The sequence below is a fragment of the Suillus clintonianus genome (assembly GCF_016758775.1).
Source record: "Suillus clintonianus strain FC179 chromosome Unknown DEU56scaffold_8, whole genome shotgun sequence".
NCBI lineage: Eukaryota > Fungi > Basidiomycota > Agaricomycetes > Boletales > Suillaceae > Suillus > Suillus clintonianus.
In genome coordinates this window covers 264,738-288,482 of record NW_024539232.1, presented here as the reverse complement: position 1 = coordinate 288,482, position 23,745 = coordinate 264,738, and the positions used below count along the sequence as shown (strand labels likewise).

The following is a 23,745-nucleotide window of genomic DNA, read 5'->3' as shown; positions in this document are numbered from 1 at the left end:
GGGTGTTACCTGAAGCCCATTAATGTTGTTGATCTATTTGTGGTCCCGGGTTCTGGACACAACATGGTATGAGGATAATCCGGTCTACATGATATCGCAAGAATGACGGTCTTGATTTGGGAGCTAAGCTCGGAAGTCGTACGACTCGTGGCAGCCAGGTTCAGCAGATCAAGGGGACAACATAATCAATTCAACGTGACTGAAAATCGTGCCCCAAACTTGCCTCAAACAATCCCAACGTTCTTCTACCAACAATAAATTTGAGCAATGTCCCCAGCTCCTGGACAGCTCCCTCAAGAGCGGCTGGGTGTGAATCTTATGATAGCTTCGGGGAGCCCTAGAAATGGTACGAAACTTAATCTTTTTGAGAACCTACAAACATACATTCAGCGGTACTGTTCTCTGGTCACCAGGTGGCACGGACACAGCCTTTCGCAATATAAATGCCTCAATAAATGCAGACTCACCTGATACCCACAGTGCCTACCCTTCAAGTTGAAGAAGAAGAAACAACTGTCTTCGTTTAAGGTCTGACTACGGGGGGCTAGCGCCCACCCAGCCTCGTAACGCGACAAGAGTTTCATCGGCCGTGTTCCCCAACTTTCGTGAATGAAGTTCGCTTTGGGGATTGCGAGTATGACGGAACCCGCACTACACGGCACACAAGGTGATCTAATCACTTATCAGTGTCGCTTATGTGAGAAGGATGGTCCATCGGGGACGACTTGACTCGACAAAGTTTCTGGTTTATGATCATCAGCCGTAACCGACCACTTTAGTGAATGTCATATCCGACTCGATATCGGGGGTTTCAACCAAGTTTCAATCTATCAAAAGCAGATCTAGACCTGACTAGAGTATTCCAAACCTAGACCAGAGCGTTCCAGGCCACTCTAGATAGATTATCTTTCGAATGCAATTCCACTGGTCATGGCGTCAAAGGGTTGTAAAATGTCAGTTTCCCCGCTCTGTGAGCTACAAAGGCAGCGAGCGCTCAGCATGCCCTATATCTCGTTTGCTATGTACCGCAAAATTCTATGGGTCTCCGAAGCATACATGAATGTCCAAGAGCGGTTCGTAATGGGCAAAGCTCTGATTAATGACATGGCGGGCTCCGACAGACCAAGGTACGCAAACTCATGCCGGAAGCTCGAACTTCTGGCCGTGGAGGACTCTGTAATTGACATCACTGGTAAGCATACCTTTGGTACAGGAATCATGTAAAAGGCCCACTTTGAGAAGTAGACATAGAAGAAATCGAGGTAAAGCCCGGTTTGCACCAGTCCAGCTGCCAGTGACAGCTATGGGGTCCACCACATCCTCCGTGAAGTATCTGTAGGACAAAACTGTTCGGTCATGAACAAAATTCATTGGACGCGCACGTACCTATATATCCAGTTGGGAAGGTACAGAGCACGATAAAGACCCAGAGCGGCCAGATAGTGCGTTGTGATTGTCTCAGCTTCGCCGGTACGCCTCTCCAACGATGATCAGGGACCACCAGGGACTGTGAATGAGGTCAGAAAGCGGAAACGAAAACAAACGAAAGAGGGCATAAGAGATTGAGATACTGACACTGGTCTTGACTCTTGACTCATTGACAAAGGCTATTGCAAAGCGTAAAAGCTACTTGAGGTCAAATGAAAAGAGGTTCAGTGAAAAGCGTGCTGGATAGACATGAAATGCAGTTGCAAGAATGAGCCGGTTGAGGCCTCAGTGACTCGGAGGATGCAAAGCTTGTTGTACGTTACACAGCCATGGAATTGACGCCCGATATTTTCGTCCAGACAATTCTGCGGGTGCGCGGAGTCGGACTACATGACGTAGTACGTACTACGCGTACTACGGGAGGTACAGGTCGCGGGCGAGTTGATAAACATATGGCGTGCAGAACTTGTGCAGAACGACGTCGCCCACGTGAGAATCTGAATCTCAGACCATCATCATGAAGGCCGGGCTTAGACTTCATCGTGAGTTTTCATCAACAGCCTGAGACTTCGGTTCCCGACGACGTGAGGACGACTTGGAATACGATCTTCTTTTCCGGTATTGTCTTACATACAGCGCTTGTCTCAATACCTCATCCGTGGAATACTCCAGTCGTACAATGACAGTGATGTCGCTCACGCCAGAAGAGAAGGAGACGTTGGAAGTGTTCCGCAAACAAGTATTCGATGAGGGAATCATTCGAGAAGGGGACTCCGTCGGGACGGATGACGCAACTCTACTGTAAGCCAATGTTTCTATCTCCCTCGGGACAGTGTGGCATCACTGCCATGAACCAACACCATTCACTGCTAATGTGCACAATGCTACAGCCGGTTTCTTCGCGCACGCAAGTTCAGCTTGAATGAATCAAAGAAAATGTTACAGAATTGCCAACAATGGCGGGCAACTGTCGGAGGCGACGGGATAGACGCGATGTACGACAGACTAGATCCTTATGATGTACGTTCTTCCTTCTGAATCGTCGTTGACAATGAAACCTTCCATTACCATATAGTACCCTGGGCGGGAAGAAGTATTCAAGTCCTGGTCCATGTTTTTCCACAAGGCAAGTTCCCCACGGAGACCTTTGCTGAGAATCACAATGACAGTGATCGTGATGGCCATCTCAGACAGACAAGGTGTGCTTGATACCGTCCTTGACCAATGGTCATTGGTAGATCCTTGCCTTGCAGAAAGGCCGACCAGTGAACATCGAATTCTTTGGCGGGCTGAACCTTCCGGAGTTGTACAAGCATATCACACCGGAGAAGCACTGGGAGGCTATCGTTGTAAATGCAGAATCCCTCACCCGTGAAGTGCTTCCGGCTGCATCGCGTGCAGCAGGGAGGCCTATTCCACAAGGGATGGTAATTGTGGACCTTAAAGGTTTTGGGTTCGTGGTTCGTGGTTTCTGGCTACCCATAAACTAATGTTCGTCCAGGTTATCACAGTTTTGGCAAGTGAAATCATTGGCACAAGCCTCATTCCAGATCTCACAGGATTATTATCCAGACACGTGCGTCCTATTGCATTGTTTTAGTCGCATTGATTTACTCGTGGTCTTAGAATGGGACAACTTTTGATAATCAATGCGCCATCCTCATTTACCTTCATCTGGGGAATGATCAAGCCCTGGCTGGCAAAGGAGACTGTAGAGAAGGTTGATATTCTCGGTTCGAATTATAGAGAGGTTCTACTCGATGTGATAGATGCCGAGAACCTGCCAGTAATACTGGGAGGTACGTGCACTTGCAAGGGTGAAGGCGGATGCGACCTTAGTGCTGCAGGACCATGGATGGATGAGAGGAAGGCAAGGAAAAGGAACGGAAGTACGGAGGACTCCGGATCCGCAGAAAAGACAGAAGAAGTCGCCACAGGGACCGAACAGAACAGTCCAGTTACCCATCCCATGGATACCGAACTTAACTAGATGATGGGTACAAGTAGAAGTATACATGTGTATCATACACGGACATCGATAGGGCATGAGCAATGTGTACGATTTGTACATGTGACATGGATCAAACACCAGTTTCCTTGGAGCAGACGCTTGCAGTCTTTTGACGGATCTTCAATATGAACTGCATGAATATGAACATAATGGTTCCGCCAGTTGCAAGGCTCTAGATAGCTTGTCAGTCAGGGAAAAAAACACGCAGCCCCGCATGATCCACACACCCCAGCAAAGACAGCGGCCTTCCACCAGATATAATTCGAGGTTAGGAAAGCCCCACAAATTGGTGCACCTAAGCTGAACGTGAGCGTCGGTTGAAAAAAGCAAATGGAAAACGTACCTGAGAGCGATCCAATGCCTGTGCATGAACACAATGTCAGGATGTCACCAATTCCAGATACTCGAACTTACTAGCTACTGCAAAAGATATTCCAATTCGAGCGCTTGACCAGTTTGTCAGAGTAAATCAATGGCATGCGTTAAGTGATTACCCAATGTCTGAGATTTCAGGCGTCAGATATGTGATCATAGGGGCCATCATTCCTACATCTGCGGTTGACGTTTGGTGAGCAGAGAAGGGGCTTTAAGATTCAAGCTACACGCACAGATTCCAGAAAAATAACCATAGGTGATACCTATCAATGTGACACTCGCCATTGACCGCAAGCCAATCATTGCAAAGATTATAGCGGAGGCTATTAACGAGGAGCCGATGACCGTATGTGGGACGCCCAGGTAGGCAGAGACAATGCCCGCGGTAAGCCTTCCGATGAAACAACCAGTATGGAATATCGCAAGCTGTTGAAACTAATAAGCAGTTCCGCATTAACTGGTCTCTGGCACACGCACCGAATAAAACGAAAAACTTTCGTCAAGACCATGCAACCGGGAGTCTAATTGAAGATAAAATGCTACGAAAAAGAATCCGACTTCTGAAGCAGCCATCCTAGGCAGTGGGATTAAATTGAAGGTTTTTATTATCAAATATCGACTCACTCACCCTAGACAAGCACAGACATAAGCACGGTCTCTCAGCGAATTTCGCAGAACACGAGTGTAGCTAACGGCCTGGGGTTGCGGTGGAAGTCTTGTACGCATCAGGAGACAAGCAATAAGAAGTAAACCACTGGTCATGGCCGCACTAGCACGGACACCATTTGCAAAGCCAAGTCTTCCATTAATAAGGTTGTTGAGCATGATTGGGTGCACGATTGAACCCATTGACGCCCCCGCAACGACGAATCCCATCACGAAAGATCTACGTCGCTGGAAGTGATGAGATACCACAGCGATAGTGGGAACATTTGTAAGGCCTATTGCAGCACCGGAACCGATACCTTGAGAAAGGAAGATCTAGCAAATTCGTCAATGGAGGCACGCAGTGACAGAACCGAGATTTGCCTGATAATATCCATTTGGCTTCGCCAGGGACAGCATAAAGAGGAAGAAGCATTGAAGGAGACAGCCAATGATCATCAAATGATAGCTGAATATATGATCAGAGACATCTTTAGCGGACCTCGTGCACACATACAATGCACCCCGGTCAAGCATTCTTCCTGCCACGGGACCGACCGATAATATCATGAATGCATTAACGCTTCCTATCCAACTGTACCACCGCAGAAGTCAGAAACACTAGCAGCCAAGAGAAGGACGATCAGAATCTGGGGCCCACTGACGCGATTGCAGACGGTGTGGAATTGGTCAGGTATGTTTGAGTATAAAAGTCTGCATATCAAGGTTATCAGTTTGTTCTGTAAGACAATTCACTGAATCTTGCCCTGGAAGACGCCGTAAGCGCTGGTATATCTGGAACATTGTTAGTAGTCTTGGACCACAAATGCTGAGTAGTCAAAATATTTATTACCCAAAGCCAGAGAACTGGATCAAGAAACTTGAATGCGATTGATTATCTATGCAGCAATAGATAACCAAAAGCGCTTACGCTCCTAGCGCGGTGCCCCAGGCTGTAAAACCACCATCGGGAAAATCTGGCGCGTCTGAGTTGTTGGTATTGCTGATGTTTCCTGTGCTTTTGACCGATTGTAAAGCGCCGTCGGAAGCCTGCGTTGCAGTTTCATCACTAGCGAGAGGTGTGGACATTGATAACAGAAGCGAAGAAGGCAAGGGATGGTGCATATGCACACAGTACCCGGGAGATGGAGTTTAAATATTTCGAGCTCTAACTCAGAGTGCGACCCTATTGCCGTCATTCCATCTTCCGAGTAAGGGGATGGTCCATAACCGGGTATGCATAAGCCGACTCCAGGGCTAGTGTTTGGAAGGGGATCCAGCCTGCAAGTTATTTGCAAACGCACTAGTAGGCCCCCGCCGCCAAATGAACTTCCTTGCAGCTGTCACTGCGAAAGTAATCTCGGTCGTGAAGAACACGTGACCACCTTGAAATATTAGAAGGAACGACAGTCTTCCCTCGTCTATAAAGGTCTGGCTAGAGGAGACTGCGTGACCACATGGAAGTCCTCCAGGCTAAAACAGTTCAAATAATATGTTGCAAAATTGCAACAAACGCCAGCAGCTGACCTTGAATTTGACTTGTTCTCAGCAATGTCATATCACCTATATGCTACGGTCGACATATAATCAGCGAAGATAAGATATCGAAAAATACGCACTCTCAGGCTGATGGGACGTGGACCGTCGGATATCTCTGAATCGGTTTGGGTTTATCAGAGGAGCCACTACAGCCTTCAAGGAGTTCCGTGCCGTTGAGAAATTCCCTTTTGCTCGAACAACTAACTACTCGCGCACTGATGGCCGCTGTCAGAGCTATTCCGAGTCATGTTGCAGAATTGGACGTCTGCCTGGCCGAAGTTTGTATGTGGCTTGTAGTTGAGCACGATATCAACACGTCAACATTTCAGCGGTCAAGAGCGCGAAAAGTATCGTTCCATACACACGAGGAGATTTTATTCATCTCAGCATGAGTCTATGACCATTGCTGGCAACTGACTACTGCCAGACCGTGACCCCTGCTCTTCTGAGTCAAGCCCGGAATCCACTTGGTCAAACATTATCTTCTTCTGGCAGATAATGATTATTCCTTCCCGATTTGCCTGATGATGTACTCACCACGCACGAGTACATAATACACCCTGTAGTACGACACGGAGTTGTCCAGTTATCCTATCTTGCTTATCATTGCGTACTTGCTCTCGCGGCGCAGTGGCGTTCGGACTTCCGAGTATCAATTGAATCAAGAGCGTGAATAGATGCCAATAGAAATGTCCCCTGCGCGATCATCGATGATTCCCGGAGTGTCACGGTGGGCCACTGCTAAACTGAAAGAAGAAACACGAGTTGATTACGTGCTCTTTGAAGTTGCTCTTGAAGGTTATATTTAGAACCCAGGGTAATCGTGTGAACTCAGACTGAGCATGGTTGGCCTAGGCTCTAGTGGCTGACTGTAGAGGACTGTAGCTGATGCCACCCAATATATAAGATATGACGCGTGACGACCGACTCTATCTTTGTGTTTAAGATATCAACCAGCGGCTCAGCCTACACGAAACTCGTTTGCGTGAACCGTGACGGCGAATTAATCCTGTAGCGTATCTAGTAGCTGCTTATTTTATCATGGCTAAGATATTACCACTATTTGCCTGCATCCATCGTCTCCCCATGTGTTAAACGTGCATGACTGTCTTGATTGTTTACATACATACATGCTGGCTGGGGCAACAATAATCAAACACTAGCCTCCTTGGAGCAAAAGATTGCAGTCTTTTGGCGAATCCTCAAGATGAACTGCATGAATACGAGCATCATACTCCCGCCAGTGGCAATGCTCTAGACACAGCTTATCAGCTAAAGATGTGCATCATACATGATCCACGCACCCCAGCAAAGACGACAGGCTTCCACCAGATATAATGAGAGGTTAGGACGGCCCCGCAAATTGGAGCACCTAAGCTGAAGGTGAGTGACGGTTGAAAAAAGCTAATGGCACACATGCCCACGAGTGATGCAATACCTGAGAACGCAGGTCAGGACGTAACTAGATCTAGACTCTAGACACACGGACTTACCAGATATTGTGAACGATATTCCCATTCGAACGCTTGAGCACTTGTCAGAGTAAATCAAATGCATGAGTCAAGTAATTACCCAATATCTGAGATTTCAGGGGTCAGATATGATATCAATGGGCCAATCATTGCTATGCCTGAGTTGACACTTGGTGAGCGTTAGAGGTGCGTCAAGATCCTACGCACAGCCTCCAGCAAAATAACCATAGCTGATACCTATCAGTGCCACACTGGCCACCGAGCGCAAGCCAATCATTGAAAATATTATAGCGGAGGATATGAACGAGCACCCGGTGATCGTATTTGGGACGCCCAGGTAGGCAGAGATAATACCAGCAGTAAGTCTTCCGATGAAAGAACCAGCATTGAAAATAGTAAGCTGTTGAAGCTAATAAGTAATTCCTTGTTAACCAATTTCAGGGACACGCACCGAATAAAACGAAAACCCTTTGCTTAGACCGTGCATACGGGAGTCTAGTTGGAGATAAAATGCTACGAAAAAGAATCCGACTTCGAAAGCAGCCATCCTAAGCAGTGGAAGCCGTTTGCAGGTTCATGTCATCAAATATTGACTCACTCACCCTAAACATGCACAGACATAAGCACGGTCTCTCAACGAGTTTTGCAGAACACGAGTGTAGCTAACGGCCTGGGGTTGCAATGGAAGCCTTGTACGCATCAGGAGATAGGCCATGAGAAGCAGACCGCTAATCATGCCCGCGCTGGCACGGACACCATTTGCAAAGCCAAGTCTTCCATTGATAAGGTTGTTGAGCATGATGGGGTGTAAGATTGAACCCATCGACGCCCCAACAACAACGAGACCCATCGTGAAAGCTCTGCGCCGCTGGAAGTGATGAGATACCACGGCAATTGAGGGAACATTCGTAAGGCCTATTGCAAACCCAGAACCGATACCTTGAGAAAGGAAGATCTAACAATGATGTCAATTGAGTTATGCAGTGACAAAAACTAGACTTGCTTGATAATATCCATTCGGCTTCGCTAGGGACAGCATGAAGAGGAAGAAACACTGGAGGAGACAGCCAATTTTCATCACATGATAGCTGGATGTACGATCAGGGACATTTTCATGCGAACTTGCCTGCATACATACAATGCACCCCGATCAAGCATCCTTCCTGACACGAGGCCGACCGAGAATATCAAGAATGCATTCACACTTCCTATCCAGCTATACCACCATAAGTCACAAACCCTGGTAGCAAAGAAACGGCCCGAGTCTAAAGCTCACTGACGCGATTGCTGATGGTGTGGAATTTGTCAGGTAAGTTTGAGTATAAAAGTCTGTGTATCGTGATGATCAGCTCGTTCTGTAAAACAATCTACCGAACCGTGCCCTCATAGACGCCATAAGAACTGGTATATCTGGAATGTGATTAGTGAACTTGACTGATACATGCTGGGTCAATTTTACCCGGCGCCACAGAATTGGATCAAGAAACTTAGATGGTGGTTGATGATGAGTACGCGGCGATAGGCATTCAAACGCACTTACGCTCCTAACACTGTGCTCCAAGCTGTTACACCACCCTCGGGAAAATCTGGCGTGTCTGAGTGGTCGGGATGACCGGGGTTTTCAGTACTTTTGACGGGTTGCAAAGCGCTTTCGGAAGCTTGCTTTGCAGTTTCATCGCTGGGGAGAGGTGTGGACATGGACAACAGAGGAGGAAAAGTCAGGTGATGGGGTATGCGCACCCGGTACCCTGGGCCCGTCATCGAGTTTAAGTATTTCTGGCAGCCAGTGAAGCCCGAGGCAGCGACCCTAGCCACGATTACCATCGTTCCAGCTTCCGAGCAATGGCGTAGTACGTAAATGGGTATGTCGACTCCACGGCAAGGCGGCCAGTGCCAAAAGGAAGTAAGAAGGGGATCCAGTCCATAGATTGTCTGCATACGTATCCGCCAAGGAAACTTGCTTGATTATGTGTGTCAACTCGTTCAGTCTAATTGGACCATCGTTCGAGTAATTTTTAGCGGAACTACCACAGGGCCAGCCCGTCGCATCCATGGCACGAACTCCGTGCGATTTTCGGCATGAGCACAAGCACTGTGAGCAATCTTAGATCGTCCGAATCTACTGAATTAGAGGTGACGGAGATGATCGACCACGTACGCCGCAGAGCTGCAAAAAGCCCCCATTATGAGTTCTCTCGTCGTCGCCCTCGTAGTACAGAAAGAACGACTGTCTTCCTTTTATCGTGTCTGCCTACTAGTACTAGCAGTACGTCGTCGCGTCGAATCCGCAAACCTTCGCGCAGGTACTAGTTATTATTCCCTTCGATTCACATTTAAGGAAGGACTCACTCACGAGTTGTTCGCTCAGTCATCAGTACTACCTATCTTGTGACTTGCTTGGAGGAGTTCGAACTTCGAACTTCCGGAATTTGTTTGCACGACTCGATGGCGATTCCCAGAATGAGAAAAGAAGCATTATTGCCAACGCGGCTGTCAATGTTTCGAGTTGAAGGTTAAAGTTAGAAGAGCCACACGGTACTCGGTCGCGTGAGCGCAGACTGACTCTCGTGTGAGGATGCAGTGTAAATGAAATAATCCAACGTGGTACTTGAAGCTTCCATGCGACCTAGGCCACGCCGTGAACGGCGAATTATTTCTCGCCGTAGGAGCTGATTTTAACCATGACAAGAAGGCACAACTATCTTCCTTCTTTATATGGTCCAGTGTAATCGTCTGTCCAGGGAGATTGGATTTAGCATAGCATAGCGATGCCAATGCCCGGTCATCGACCGGTCATCCGTCATCCCCCGCGACCTGATTCTATGCACTTGAGAACTGAAGCGTGTTCGGATATTCGAGGTCACCGAATCTTCATATCCACATAGTACATACCGCCACTGGCAGTGGCAGGCACATGCGATCTATGTGGGGCATCCACGAGGATCGACTTGGCCATGACAATACAGTACGGCAGAAGGACAAAAAATTTCATGCATTGACATGAAGCTTGTCCAAAAGTGCAGATAACAACGGATTTCCACCGAGTCTTTCAAGTTCTCCCCTAGCTTGTTGCTCCAACTTTTTGAGCACTGCCAGGGTGTAATCAAACGACTTGGTAGTGTTTTTGAGATAGTCGATAGTGTGATGTTTGAGGGTAGGAGTCTTGGGGCGCTTTTGCAGGACATCTGACAATATTAATGGAATCGAATGACACAACAACAAACGTAATTTTGAACCCACTCATGATCTGTTGGTTTTCGGGCTGTTCGAGGATGCCATGAACAATAGGAAAGGAGAATTTTCCTTCAGATAAATCTTCTGCAAAGCCCTTGTTATCTGAGTACTGAGTAGAATATTCAGGTCATGTCTCAAAGAATTCAGATTGGAGACTAACCTGATCGCTCTGGAGATTCATGTAGTCATCGCGTATTTGATAATAAATCCAATGAGATCGGTCAAAGGGGTGTAGTCACTAAGACAGGAGTGACTCATTCAGTCCGGGAAAAATCAAGGGACTTCATATGTGAGACTTACACGTTCGTGTTTGTGGTAGCGCATGCCATCATGAGTTTGACAGCAATCCTCAAAAGACCGCCCGTCTCTACGAAGTAGCTATGTTCATGATGGTTTCTTAGACAATGACAACAACCTACTGTCTTTCACCATCTGCACATACTCATCTTCTGTGGGACAGCGGAGGGTATCACGCCAGAGGATGTCCAAGCCCTGCCCATGGTGGAGTAACATGAGCTCAGCTATCCTCGTCTCTAGGTTGGGACTGTCTGTGCAGCAATAGAGACAAACGACAAACCATTCACTACAAGGTCCAAGTCGTGATCGGAAACGATGCGTTTAGGAAAATCAGACTTGTCGGTGGCGGGACTGTCGTCCCCGAGCCTATTGTCTGGACCTGCGTTTGAAGTGCAAGCGCGACGCCTCACTGTGGGCCTCAGAGCAGACAACTCATGATATGCTAGGAAGTAGACGTAATTGGCGGTATTGATGGTTTGAGGGACACCGTATATTTTATGCGCGACTGCAAGGGATCAACGACCCTTACAGGGGTGTAGCCGATAGTAGACAAACCTGGAATCCCACGTCTCAGTTGAGAGTCATCTTCTACGTCGTCTACCCTGTAGATATGAAGATGAGTTTGCGTTGAAATTGGTCCAGCGACCTAGAGAGACGTACAAGAGACTAGCATTATGAAGAAGATCCACAACACGGTTGACGACCATGAGTTTGTCTTTCGGGACATTAAGCCAAAGGTTGAAGCCTTCGACAAACTTGTCCGTGACCTTTTTCCCTGGGTTGGCGGTGATGTAGGTATAGGGCTCGAGCAACGCCTAGCATAGTGAATTTGAACCTTTCGTGCGCACTCGAGATATGTAAAGATACTCACAGATTCCTGAGCCTCGGTCCATGTGCTGGACGATGGCCCACAGATTCTTGAGAGGAAGCTATCGTATTTTTCGATATTAGCCCCAGGCTGCATCCTGACTATTGAGATGGATTTGGTTGGCACGATGGAGCGATGAAGCATAAACTGTGCTGTTCATATTCGGAAGAGACCAGTGTAGCGAAATATGACCATCATGCCATAATTTATGGAACCTTCTCATACCCAAAGAGGTAGTACTTTAGGCGCTTCGTCAGAAAGCGAAAATGAAGTCGTGCGAGATGGGGTTTTGCCATTGCTGTGACTCCCAAATCCAAGATGACTCCACAGTTGATCAACTGACAACGATTACCGAAAATTGGATTCCAAGCCTTGGTCCAATTTGGAGTGCGAGCCCAAGTTGCAACCCTGGCGGCGATAGGTACGTCAGATTCAAATCATGGGGGAGCCTCGAGCCATTACGCAGTCTGCGACTCAGTCTGAGTCAAGCGGCGCCAGTCCAATTTCGGATTGATCCAGTGGGAAACATCCTCAACTTCCTTATGCAGCACCTCCTATTAAACCACAGGATGCACCCGGTTTCTCACTTGCACTTTGACCACCATGGCGTCTGAAACTCCCTTCCAAATCAATGTCCCCGACGAGAAACTCACCACCCTCCGCGCTAAACTTGAACTTGCCACTTTTCCGGATGAACTGGAGGACGCAGGGTGGAAGTATGGCCCACCTGCGGCGGATATCAAGCGGCTCACTGAGAGGTGGAGAAACGACTACGACTGGCGCAAACATGAAAAGGAAATAAATGAAGAGCTACCGATGTTTACCCGCGATATTGACGTGGATGGTTTCGGAGCGTTGAACATTCACTATGTTCACAAAAAGAGCGAAACTGTTGACGCCATTCCGCTGTTGTTTTGCCATGGATGTAGGTCGATTCGTATCCACGCAGACCAGCATGTTTCTTACCTTAAGTAGGGCCTGGAAGCTTCTTGGAAGTCAGGAAGATTTTGTCCCTCCTGACTGCATCGGCCCCTGAACATCCCAGCTTCCATGTTGTAGCTCTTAGCTTGCCCGGTTTTGGCTTTTCGGAGGCTCCTCGCACACAAGGATTTGCTATCAATCAATATGCTGAGGTAATTGTTATCCATTACACGTTCTAAGTTCTCTACATGTTGACTGGGTACCCAGGTAGCTCACAAACTCATGCTCGCTCTCGGATACAGCGAGTATGGTACGTTGCTACCGATATTATCGCCTATAACGTATTTGCTCATTTCTCTCACAGTTACCCAGGGAGGTGACTGGGGTGGCCTCGTGAGTGATTTTTTACAAGTAGACACGATTCATCGTCAACGTACCTCCAGATCACTCGAAGAATGGCCTCTGTGTATGGTGGGAGGCATATTAAGGCGTGGCACACTAACTTTCCAGTGTATATGTCATTTCATCGCTTAGCACACAAATTAACTCATCTTTTTGACTGTGTAGCACCGAACCACCAAGCTGGAAATCGCCCCTGTCTTTCTTGTCGTTCTTGCTAACCCCTTGGTCTGCCGAGGAAAAGGCAGGTATCGAGCGCACCACGTGGTTCCGCCACAAAGGACAAGGCTACTTCCATCAACAGAGCACACAGCCGCAGACACTCGGTTACAGTCTCGCCGATAGCCCTGTTGGTCTGCTTGCTTGGATTTACGAGAAACTTGTTCTTTGGACCGACAATTACAATTGGTCTGATGACGAAGGTATCAGCATGTTTTTGTTTTTGGTATATTGCTCACCCGTTTTGAAATAGTGTTGACGTGGATCTCCATATACTGGTTCTCCCGTGCCGGGCCCGCTGCCTCCCTTCGCATTTACTTTGAATTGCGTGGCGATTGTGAGGACTTAGGCCGACTCGGAAGCCCCATTATCCCTATGGGAGCGTCGTTTTTCCCGAGGGAGCTCATAGTTTTGCCCGCAGCGTACGTTTCTATCAATCAACTTTGCCGAGGCTAATATGAGTGTGCAGGTGGCTGCGCAAATTGAACAACGTTGTTTTCGAGTCCCATCACAAGACAGGAGGTCATTTTGCTTCCGTTGAAATGCCCGAAGAACTTGTCCGGGATGTACAAAACATGTTCACGAAGGGAAGCCCTGCGTTCGCAATTGTCCCTGGAAGAAGTGGATATGCTTGAACAAGCGGCATGCGTATGCGGATGACGCACCGCGTTCGCCATCTTTCAAATCGTACTTGGAATGAATGTAGGTGAAAGTGTACGAATAGCAATGTAATTCAGAATATCGGTATGAAATAGTGTATCCTGTTTCTCGCATCTTGCATAATACAATCTCCGTGATTGGCAGGTATTCGTCGTGACTCTTTCATCACTAGCCTTGTCGTGGTCGGATTCGTCACCTCACGAAGGCTCTCATGGTTGGCCGCGAGCTCATATATCGCCTTGCAATTACCTTTGATGTCTGGGATAACTTGAAGTTCACGAAGGCGCTTGTGGTGATCGAGACGTCGCGAAGGACTTGGTTTCACGGAATCACAGCCCAGGTATCTCCTGGAGTCATTTTTGATGGCTTGTAATACACTGTGTCCCATAACTGTGCAATACCTTGATAACGATAACCAACGCTTGCTACTGCCAGTGGCTGAAAGTGCAACGGAAAACACTCAGTGGCTGAGACGCTGTCGGACTCGTAAACACGTGCAAATTTATGGAAAGCGGGAGTGATCAGCTTCGCGACTAAAAAGTCAATTGTTTGGCTCTTCCCCTGCCAGACCCCCAATCACTCGCAGAACGTAGTCCATATATACGGCTGTGCACCTGAAAATGTGTTCAACAGCAGATGTGCAGATGTCAAGTTATCGTGCCATTCGAACACTTCTTGTTGTAATGTAACATGTCAGAATCGAATTCTCCATCTACATTAACCTCCGAACCATCGCATCCTCGTGGCAGAGGTCGTGGAAAGTCCCGAGGTGGACTAGGCAAGTACCTCCGTGCACGAGGCCGTGGTCGAGGCGGCCGTCCAGCGGAATTTCACAAGCGCCTCGTACTGGAGGACGAAGAAGTGGTCGATCTCGACCCTGATTCTGAAGAGGCGAAAGAGCTGCAGAAGAAGTACGCACGACGACAACTTGGATCTAATGCCGATCGTTATGCGGAGCTCGAGCCCGAGTTGGATTCTGACGGTGAGTGATGAAGTGGAAAATGTGTTCAGCGTGTTTTTTTGAGACTTTAAGTAGGAGAGGAGATTCATGAACCGGAGATTGACCTTTCGTCGTTTCTGGCGAGACAGCGGTTATCGGACGTGTCGGAGACGACTGTAGTGGCACTACCTCAAGTCGATGGTGATGATATTGACCATGAACTCGCACATATCTCGTCTCATCGTATTCCGCCTCCGACTTCTCAGAAGGGACGCGTACAGGCGATTGAGTGGGATGCAGAACTGGAGGAGATGAGTCGCGAGAAGGCTGCCGCCGATGCAAGTCGAGGTGATTTGCAACTGACGATAGTAGGTGTATAGAAGACTGATCATGGTTGATAGATCTGAAGGCTCGATTCCGTGCAAAGCCGGAGAAACTTAAAGCGAAACCTCTATTTGCACGCGATAGAAAACAAGGTAGAGTATTCTCGTCAACGCACATTATCTCGCTGACATTTTGTTTCACGCATCGGCCAGATGACAACTACTCTGAGGCCCCAGCGCTTCCCACTGATGCACCCAAGGCACCCAAAGTGGAGATGGAAGATTTTCTTGATGAGTTGCTTGCCTAATGATCTGTCACTCCGAAACACACTGCTTTGCGAATCTGAGACTGCATCAAGGCTTTTTTACTGCGACCTGATTATCACACCTCCATGCATAAGCGTCGCTGTCAGACGCTTTGCATCCCCATTGCTTCCGTTCGTTAGAGGTCCCGCTGGGAAGACGAAACTTCATGATATTGGGGCAAGCCGGGACATGGGCCATTCTTGCTGCGCTCAAGAAGTGTACAACTTGTACAACCGTATCCTATCCACGTGCGCCGACAAGAGTGTTGGTGCAGCTACAGCCTCTCATAGAAATTCCTACCGACAGCAGTCTCCCAGCGAACATCTCTTCTAGTGTGTGGGCCGCGGCTTTGGGCCGGCTTGGGCTCACGCTCCAGGCCGAGCCTAAGCCGGGGCTTTGAGCCCAAGCCGGGCCGGAACATTACTGCGGCGTGACAGATCGTATATGGCGGGCACGGTTGACCGGTACTCACCAGTTGACTTGATGGTCTCGCACTTGGTGTCAAGCCGGCAATGAGAGCGAGCTTGTATCGCAGATGCTAATCATTGATTCGCGGGTTCATTTGGCCATACAGATTTTCATAATACTATCTTGGCTATGACTCTAGTTCGTTCGAACAATATAAACGCCACCATCATCTTCGTGATCATCAACCAGGGAAGCTCGTTCTGTTCCCACCCTCGTTCGCAGGTCGGTTCCAGGGTCGATTGGGTATTGTTGTCGAGGTAGGGAATAGGAAGGAACATGATATCCTCTGATATCTACGCCCTTTAATCACGTCACGATCATCTTCACATGCCTATGCTACCCTGGCATCACCTCATTTGAATCAGTGCTCAGCGCTCCGCTTTGACTCTATCTGATCCATTGACTCCGTTGTGATTATCATCGCAATTGTTCTTCTTTCAGAACAGGATCTCGTGGGTTGTTTCTGGAGTTCTGACTCCATCACTGAGGTGCGTTAACCACGGGCTATTTCGGTCGGGACGCTTAAAATTCCTCGAACCACTGCCCGTTCCACCGAGCAGGATCTCATATCTGCTCACAAGCCATGTCGGAGTTGCCTAGCAAGCTAGTATGAGTGAGGAAATGATAAGCCAACAATTTGAGTACGCCGCATAACCCCGCTTGGAAATTGTTAAGGACGTTGTTGATAAACATCAAAGTGCCTGGCCTGGATCTGATCCACCCCACGGGGACCGATCCATCCGTAATAGGCAATAGGACTTCGTACACTGCCAAAATTGTTTGGACAAAGTTGAAACTCCTACTACGAAATGCTTTGCTGGACCGTCACATCTACTTACACGAGGGCAAAGCTGCCGCCCACAACCGCCGTACGTGTGCTGTCTAGCTGATTGTATGTAACATTAATATTACCGCCGTATGATACCCCCTCGGTCCTGCGCACTCAGTGTCCAGACGCGAATCCATTGTCGAGCATCCTGTTTTAGACTTCCGCCGTTCTCGAGAGGCCTGCGGTTGGGCGAAAGTCTCGGGGTTGGCAGGACTCTGCCGTTTAGTTCGCAACGACCCGAACCTCCCTTTTGGAGGACTGAATGTCCTGAGTTGCGTGGGCGAGATAGCGACGATCGCCATATCTGTCAGGTCTTTCCTATCGTGGATGAATCTGCACATATTCTTTCTTGCAACACTTATATCCACTCCATTGCGTTGGTGAGGATACTTGCGGTCAACATCGGACTCTCTACGGCCTCCCTTGTTCAAATATCGAAGACGCAATCCACTTCCTGTTCCCGCCCACAGTTACGTGCGATGCAAATTCATACCCTCGATCTTGCCTTCCTCTCACGAGCCGGTACTCAATGTCCCCGTCGGCGAATGCAATGCTGACATTCTTGACAAGTCGACGGCAATTATAGTATATATTTTCATTTATGAATCCATTGCATTCTCCGAATGATGTTCACTTTTCACCTCAGACACTCCTTGTACGAAAAATGGAAAAAAAAAATCTTGAACATATGGCTCATGCGATTACCTTCAAAGGCTGCCCAGAACTCACTCTCAGTTCTCGACGTTTGCGCACGGACAACTTTATGCTGTTCTACCGCGTGTATGCCGTCGCGCAGACACTCTAGTTCTTTGATCCTCATCCAACGAAGCCCCCGACTTCGCCAACGTATACACAAAATTTTGCCGTCACCACCTGCAGTAGTGCCTTTGTCCTAATTTCATCTGTGCTGACCGGACTCGCTTGTATCAATAATCCAGGAAATAGGAAGCACGCAAGGTGCACGGTGTCTTATGGAAGCACCAAAAATATAACATGTCTACAGCTGCATTTTTATTGGAAGATGGGCCAAGATGAATGACACCAGAGATAAGCCTGGTTAAGATGTTTCCCACCAGACGGAACAGAAGTTTAGCTCTTCTTTGTCCAGCACCTCCTATTAAACCATAGGATGCACCCGAACGTACCTCTCTCAGTTGCGCTTCCACCACCATGTCTGAAACTCCCTTTCAAATCAACATCCCCGACGAGAAACTCACTATCCTTCGTGCTAAACTTGAACTCGCCACTTTCCCGGACGAACTTCAGAACATCGGGTGGAAGCATGGCGTACCTCTGGCGGATATGAAGCGACTTGCGGAGAGGTGGGGAAATGGGTACGACTGGCGTAAACATGAAAAGGAAATAAATGAAACGCTGCCGATGTTTACCCGCGATATTGATGTGGATGATTTCGGCGCGTTGAACATCCACTATGTTCACAAGAAGAGCGAAACTGTTGACGCCATTCCGCTGTTGTTTTGCCATGGATGTAAGTCGTATTCGCGCATTTCGACAGGTTTCTGACCTTAGCTAGGGCCTGGAAGTTTCTTGGAAATCAAGGGGATGTTGCCCCTCTTGACTGCATCGTCCCCTGAACATCCTAGCTTTCATGTTGTAGCGCTTAGCTTGCCTGGTTTTGGTTTTTCGGAGGGTTCACACAAACCAGGCTTTGGTCTTGATCAATATGCCGAGGTAATTATTGTTCATCGCACGTTCTAAGCTCTCAAAATGTTGAGTGGTGTACCTAGGTCGTTCACAAACTCATGATCGCTCTCGGGTACAACGAGTATGGTACGTCGCTACCGTTATTATTGCCTGAAGTGGATTTGTTCATGTCTCTTCTCACAGTTACCCAGGGAGGCGACTGGGGTTTCCTCGTGAGTTCAGACGCTTCACAAGTAGACAGGCCTTGTCGTTAACGTACTCTCAGATCACTCGAAGAATGGCCGCTAAGTATGGTGGAAAGCATCACAAGGCGTGGCACACCAACTTTCCAATGTATATGTCATTTTCTCGCTCACTTCACACACGTCGGCTCATTTCAAATCGTTGATTAGGGCCGACCCACCGAGCTGGAAATCGCCCCTATCTTTCTTGTCGTTCCTGCTAACCCCTTGGTCTGCAGAGGAAAAGGCAGGACTTGAGCGCACCACGTGGTATCGCACCAAATCATCTGGCTACTTTGTTGAGCAGAGCACCTTCCCGCAGACACTCGCTTACAGTTTTACTGACAGCCCTGTTGCTCTGCTTGCTTGGTTTTACGAAAAACTGGTCATCTGGACTGACGATTACAAATGGACTGATGACGAAGGTAGCAGCAGTATCACTTTTGTTAGTATAATTGCTTACCTGCTTTCGAACAGCACTGACGTGGATTTCCATATACTGGTTCTCCCGTGCCGGGCCTGGTGCTGCCCATCGCATTTACTTCGAGGTACATGGAGATTTCTATGATTTAGGCCGTACAAGCTACCCCACCATTCCTATGGGAGTGTCGTATTTCCCGAAAGAGCTCATACTTCCACCCATAGCGTGCGTTTCTATCAATCAGCTGTCCTGCTACGAAACTAATGTGAGAGCGTAGATGGCTGCGCAGGTTGAATAATGTTGTTTTCGAGTCCCATCATAAGACAGGAGGCCATTTTGCTGCCTATGAACGGCCGGAAGCGCTTGTTGATGATGTACGGAAGATGTTCACGAAGGGGGGTCCTGCATTCGGAATTGTCCCTGGAAAAGGTGGATATGCTTAAACAACCAACATTCGTATGCGTGTCGCCGCTGTTGGCATGGTACTCGAATGACTCGAAAGAAATATTAGGTGAAAGTGTACATATAGGAAGTGTAATTCAGAATATCGGTATGAAATCATGTATCCTGTCCCTTGCATCTTGCGCAATACACTCTGCTATCCATGTAATATTCCGGATTTCCTGTTCCTTCAGCTTCACATAACTGTAGAACACGCCATACTGGAACTGCTGCAGGAAGGCCAGCTTGTTGAGGTGCACCTCCATGCGGAAGAAGCGATCCTCCAGTTGTGCAGCTACTCCAAAGTCCCCAAGATCACCGTTGCTCTGGGCCGACGCCGAGTTGTCAAAGAATGAACGATATTCACCCACGTTCTCGCACACTTGGCGAACTTGATCTATGTCATCCGCTTTGGCGAGGGCGTTGTTACCTGCGGGGAACAATCGCCCGATGGCGGGGAAAAGTTTAGCGCGTTGCTCCTTGGTAAGCTCTGTGTCAAAGGAGTTGATGGTGATGTTTATCGTTCGCCTATCAGCTTCAAAGGCGAGAATGCTGTGCATGACCTCCACTGTTGTTGAACCAATGGTGGAGACATAGCTGTAGAAGTCCTCTAGGTATGCTTTGTAGACGGTATTCCTGATGATCTCGATGTTCATGTCGTCAAGATCAGCAGCAGACAAGCAATCACGGAAGTAGGGCGCTGATCGTGGCATTCAGTATTTGGGGTAGGGGCAATAGCAGGACAAATACCTAGAGGCGTTTCTACCAATACACTCTGGTAAAGCTCTTCCACGTTGGTTGCCACACATAATGCAGGCATGGTGTCGAATATGCCTAGTGGATGACATCGTTCGAGAAGTTCATGCGTATCCCTCTCATGGAGCGTGCCCGTTATGAGTAGGACGACATTGTCAATCATGTACCCATACCTACAAACTATGAGCGCGGGAACATAGAATTGATCACTACACACGTGATGTAATCCAAGAACTTGCTCAGAGGCTCAACAGAATTGCTGCGGAGGAAGTTAAACTGGTCCACGAGAGTCTGTGTTGCCTTGTCCGCTATAGTTGCGGTGGACAGCGGGGATGGTTCGTTCGCGAGAAAGTTTCCATAGTCAGTCGCGGACAGCTGCGTTTTGAAGTCTACACCAAATACGCGTGAGCAAGGAGTAGCTTATGTTTTCTCCCTTCCTGACCTTCCAATGTCTCGCACTGCGTCAAGCTGGCGTATTGAGATTGAGTGAGTGTGCCAGACTTGTAGCCTCGAACGATTCCTTCCAAGAAGCCATTGTTCACCTAGAGGCCTCCGTTAGCTATAGAGGACTTGTTGATGGTGTATACCCACGTTGAAGAAGAGGCCCTCCATAATGACCCACTCGCGACAATAGTAAGTACTGCGCGACTTGGCACAGACCGCTAATACCGTAGGCTTGAGACGTAAGAGGAAGGTTGTTTCCACGATCACTATATTTAGGTGTTATACTTACTCACTTGTCAGGTACTACAACCGCGACTCTACCCGTGAAGATGAGACTGCACATGGTTCGTGGAAATGAGTCGTGATATTTTTGTCCCCCTAATCACAGCTTTCCCAATACGCCATCGCGCACCTCGGTTGCGTGTGCTTTCGCAACGTATAAGTTCGTGTGGATGGGCAAAATGCTGCTCTGTGCTTGGTCCTTACCATGTCTTTATCCGAAAAGAACTCTGTGGTTGAGGGGGACCAGGTTTCCGTAGAGGATCGCAGGCTTTTACGCAAGGTTGACTGTAGACTTCTGCCTGTTTTCACTCTGCTTTACCTCCTTAGTTTCCTGGATAGGTTTGTTCTCTATTTGAAAGCTGTATTTTGAGCTCATGTGATAATGTCCAAGGTCAAACATCGGGAATGCGAAGTAAGCAAAGTCAATGTGTACTCAAGGTTTGCGTTGTTGACAATCCAGGTGACATGTAGAATCGATGGAATGACAACTGTGCGTTGGTTTACGCTTTTCGTGAAATGAAGCCTAGGCCTGACATGGGGTGCCTGTTTCACATCATAGGATCTCGGCGTATCTGCTGCTAGCTATAACACTGCTTTAGCCATATATTTTGTTGGCTATGTTGTTTTCGAGGTCCCTGCCAATGTATGTGCCGCAAATTCCAACTCACCCCTTCAGCTGATAGTCATTTATCCTAGATAATGTGATTCCAATCCCTTTCAATGCTAGTCTAGAGGGAATTCTAACTTTATCGTCTCTGCAGACTGAAGAAATGTAATCCGCAAGTCTGGCTGCCATCATTGACTCTTGCCTGGGGTCTCGTCTCTATTGGCCAAGGCCTTGTCAAAAACCAAGCCGGGTTATTTGGAATCAGATTCTGTATGTTGTCTTGTGTGTGTGTGGAAGGTACCGCTGATGATCGGCTACTTCTCGTCAGTACTTGGTGCCACGGAAGCTGGACTGTTTCCCGGTGTGATATACGTCTTCTCAGTATATTATCGGAGGTAAGAAGCACTATGCTAGACCCTTATGCATACCAGGTCTTGATTACTCGTATAGACATGAACGGAGTTGGCGAGTTGCAATTTTCTTTGGTGGTGCGGCAATATCGGGGGCATTTGGAGGTATGCTAGGTGCTCTTCATGTGACCACACTTCGATTAAATTTCTGAAGGGATATTTGCGTATTCCATTGGATTGATGGATGGTGTGGGCGGAAGAAGGGGTTGGCAATGGTATGTTCCCGTTCCCATATATCACCTCGTTAACCCAAGTGCAAAAAGGATATTCATTCTTGAGGGAATCCTCACAGTGGTCATTTCCCTCATCGCATATTTCATTGTGCCGACTTGGTCTCACGAGGCCAAATTTGTGCGTTTTATCCTTCCGTCTTCGTCACCCCAAAAGTTCAACTTTTGCAGCTATCTGAAGCAGAAAAAACGCGCCTGCTAGATAGATTACGAGCAGACTCCGATGCAGGAACCGACCAAGCCTTCAAATGGTCGTCAGTCCTAGATGCTTTCAGCGATCACTTAGTCTGGGCATATGCATTCCTTTTCCACGGATTTTCTTTTGTGCTGTACTCGCTCAGCCTTTTCCTGGTACGTTCGTCGTCGCAGGAAATTGCGAATGGTGTCTGACTGCCAAGTTTAGCCCACAATCATCGCAGGACTTGGGTTTCAGACATGGCAGGCACAACTGTAAGTCCCTTCGAGCTCAAAGGATTCAATTGTTGAAGTGGGTCCCACCATAAGGATGACCGTCCCCCCGAATGTGCTCGCAAGCTTTTCAATATGGACTACTGTATATTTCTCAAGCAAGTACAATGTAAGAGCGCCCTTCATTATAGGAGCTGCAATTGTATCCATCATTGGTGAGAGCAATTCGTGTCACGCACTTCAATTACCTCATGAACCTCCAGGATATATCCTTCTCATCGCTTCCACTAGCCGTAAGTTACCTTATTCTACTGCGTCGTGGTATAACATGTGTTGACGCATACAACAGCCGGCGTTCAATATTTTGGAGTACACCTCGCAGCGGGTGAGCCGCGGAAATTATTGTTTTGTTGCTCATATATCCTGATTCGATACAGCCGGTGTATATACAGGCAATTCGCTTCTTCTGAGGTCTGTTCAGGTGATTGTAGTCGTGCTCCACTATCTAACAGCATATCACAGTTGGCCTGGGGAGAACGTTTCTGGTCAGGCTAAACGTGCAGTTGCAGTAGCCCTTCAGATCAGCGTCGGCGATATCGGAGCGATTGCAGGCTGTCTAATCTACAGGCCTACACTGAGCAGTCACCTGTACCGCACACCCAATCTTATAGCCATTGGCTATCTCCTGTTCGCTATCGCAATGACCACATATTTGTGGGTCGTGATGAGTGTGGAAAACAGGAGGCGAGACCGTTTATTGTCAAAGGGCGAGGCAAAAGAAGAATCCGAGGAAGAGAGAATCAGATTGGGCGATCGCTCCGTGCGCTACAGATACCGAATCTAAGGAGAATGTTCCATGTCGTCTAAGCATCCATTAAACAACTTTCCGAAGGAATATAACGTAGTGGGTAGTGTGATGCGATGCG

General features: G+C 48.0%; 10 protein-coding genes across 10 annotated transcripts; 6 read left to right on the top strand and 4 right to left on the bottom strand.

Moving 5' to 3' along the window:
* Positions 1-2,206: 2,206 nt before the first annotated feature.
* On the top strand, positions 2,207-3,687 carry DEU56DRAFT_777704 (CRAL-TRIO domain-containing protein). The gene is made up of 6 exons (XM_041351788.1): positions 2,207-2,448; positions 2,504-2,558; positions 2,686-2,881; positions 2,930-3,004; positions 3,055-3,611; positions 3,667-3,687. Exons 1-5 carry the CDS (start codon positions 2,365-2,367, stop codon positions 3,416-3,418), a joined length of 774 nt encoding a protein of 257 aa, XP_041213178.1. The 5' UTR covers positions 2,207-2,364; the 3' UTR covers positions 3,419-3,611; positions 3,667-3,687.
* DEU56DRAFT_550180 (major facilitator superfamily domain-containing protein) lies at positions 3,464-5,784 on the bottom strand. Its single transcript, XM_041346751.1, has 13 exons — positions 5,391-5,784; positions 5,313-5,339; positions 5,226-5,254; positions 5,125-5,173; positions 4,977-5,054; positions 4,844-4,928; positions 4,443-4,795; positions 4,292-4,388; positions 4,048-4,240; positions 3,934-3,991; positions 3,854-3,885; positions 3,667-3,800; positions 3,464-3,611 (listed from the first exon to the last, which is right to left on the bottom strand). Exons 1-13 carry the CDS (start codon positions 5,582-5,584, stop codon positions 3,510-3,512), a joined length of 1,431 nt encoding a protein of 476 aa, XP_041213177.1. The 5' UTR covers positions 5,585-5,784; the 3' UTR covers positions 3,464-3,509.
* Positions 5,785-7,122: 1,338 nt separating this feature from the next.
* DEU56DRAFT_970531 (MFS general substrate transporter) lies at positions 7,123-9,168 on the bottom strand (the record flags this gene model as incomplete). Its single annotated transcript, XM_041359433.1, has 13 exons — positions 7,123-7,252; positions 7,303-7,436; positions 7,492-7,523; positions 7,571-7,628; positions 7,678-7,870; positions 7,922-8,018; positions 8,073-8,425; positions 8,474-8,558; positions 8,609-8,686; positions 8,751-8,799; positions 8,852-8,880; positions 8,930-8,956; positions 9,011-9,168. 13 exons carry the CDS (start codon positions 9,166-9,168, stop codon positions 7,151-7,153), a joined length of 1,395 nt encoding a protein of 464 aa, XP_041213176.1. The 3' UTR covers positions 7,123-7,150.
* A 1,290-nt stretch (positions 9,169-10,458) lies between these two features.
* On the bottom strand, positions 10,459-12,013 carry DEU56DRAFT_869010 (farnesyltranstransferase; the record flags this gene model as incomplete). The annotated part of the gene is made up of 8 exons (XM_041355527.1): positions 10,459-10,655; positions 10,711-10,813; positions 11,007-11,071; positions 11,124-11,225; positions 11,282-11,506; positions 11,557-11,603; positions 11,662-11,816; positions 11,873-12,013. The coding sequence occupies 8 exons, from the start codon at positions 12,011-12,013 to the stop codon at positions 10,459-10,461; spliced, it is 1,035 nt and encodes a 344-aa protein (XP_041213175.1).
* A 358-nt stretch (positions 12,014-12,371) lies between these two features.
* Positions 12,372-14,092, top strand: DEU56DRAFT_549845 (Alpha/Beta hydrolase protein). The gene is made up of 8 exons (XM_041346750.1): positions 12,372-12,794; positions 12,845-13,002; positions 13,058-13,100; positions 13,155-13,183; positions 13,234-13,301; positions 13,358-13,611; positions 13,662-13,830; positions 13,878-14,092. Exons 1-8 carry the CDS (start codon positions 12,473-12,475, stop codon positions 14,041-14,043), a joined length of 1,209 nt encoding a protein of 402 aa, XP_041213174.1. The 5' UTR covers positions 12,372-12,472; the 3' UTR covers positions 14,044-14,092.
* A 659-nt stretch (positions 14,093-14,751) lies between these two features.
* Positions 14,752-15,720, top strand: DEU56DRAFT_777680 (uncharacterized protein). Its single transcript, XM_041351787.1, has 5 exons — positions 14,752-15,050; positions 15,105-15,356; positions 15,410-15,484; positions 15,545-15,639; positions 15,684-15,720. Exons 1-4 carry the CDS (start codon positions 14,759-14,761, stop codon positions 15,637-15,639), a joined length of 714 nt encoding a protein of 237 aa, XP_041213173.1. The 5' UTR covers positions 14,752-14,758; the 3' UTR covers positions 15,684-15,720.
* On the top strand, positions 15,698-16,483 carry DEU56DRAFT_777677 (uncharacterized protein). The gene has a single exon (XM_041351786.1). The coding sequence runs from the start codon at positions 15,804-15,806 to the stop codon at positions 16,035-16,037; it is 234 nt and encodes a 77-aa protein (XP_041213172.1). The 5' UTR covers positions 15,698-15,803; the 3' UTR covers positions 16,038-16,483.
* Positions 16,484-17,985: 1,502 nt separating this feature from the next.
* DEU56DRAFT_977407 (Alpha/Beta hydrolase protein) lies at positions 17,986-19,684 on the top strand (the record flags this gene model as incomplete). Its single annotated transcript, XM_041359650.1, has 8 exons — positions 17,986-18,423; positions 18,469-18,626; positions 18,683-18,725; positions 18,783-18,811; positions 18,865-18,932; positions 18,992-19,245; positions 19,298-19,466; positions 19,519-19,684. The coding sequence occupies exons 1-8, from the start codon at positions 18,105-18,107 to the stop codon at positions 19,682-19,684; spliced, it is 1,206 nt and encodes a 401-aa protein (XP_041213171.1). The 5' UTR covers positions 17,986-18,104.
* DEU56DRAFT_549798 (ATPase V0 complex subunit D) lies at positions 19,519-21,119 on the bottom strand. The gene is made up of 5 exons (XM_041346749.1): positions 21,030-21,119; positions 20,881-20,980; positions 20,656-20,827; positions 20,433-20,611; positions 19,519-20,382 (listed from the first exon to the last, which is right to left on the bottom strand). Exons 1-5 carry the CDS (start codon positions 21,048-21,050, stop codon positions 19,781-19,783), a joined length of 1,074 nt encoding a protein of 357 aa, XP_041213170.1. The 5' UTR covers positions 21,051-21,119; the 3' UTR covers positions 19,519-19,780.
* Positions 21,120-21,369: 250 nt separating this feature from the next.
* Positions 21,370-23,663, top strand: DEU56DRAFT_908243 (MFS general substrate transporter; the record flags this gene model as incomplete). The annotated part of the gene is made up of 16 exons (XM_041356976.1): positions 21,370-21,503; positions 21,556-21,576; positions 21,636-21,654; positions 21,724-21,807; positions 21,848-21,865; positions 21,933-22,041; positions 22,100-22,166; positions 22,222-22,286; positions 22,336-22,532; positions 22,583-22,762; positions 22,815-22,861; positions 22,916-23,034; positions 23,083-23,112; positions 23,169-23,204; positions 23,257-23,290; positions 23,342-23,663. The coding sequence occupies 16 exons, from the start codon at positions 21,370-21,372 to the stop codon at positions 23,661-23,663; spliced, it is 1,482 nt and encodes a 493-aa protein (XP_041213169.1).
* Positions 23,664-23,745: the final 82 nt, after the last annotated feature.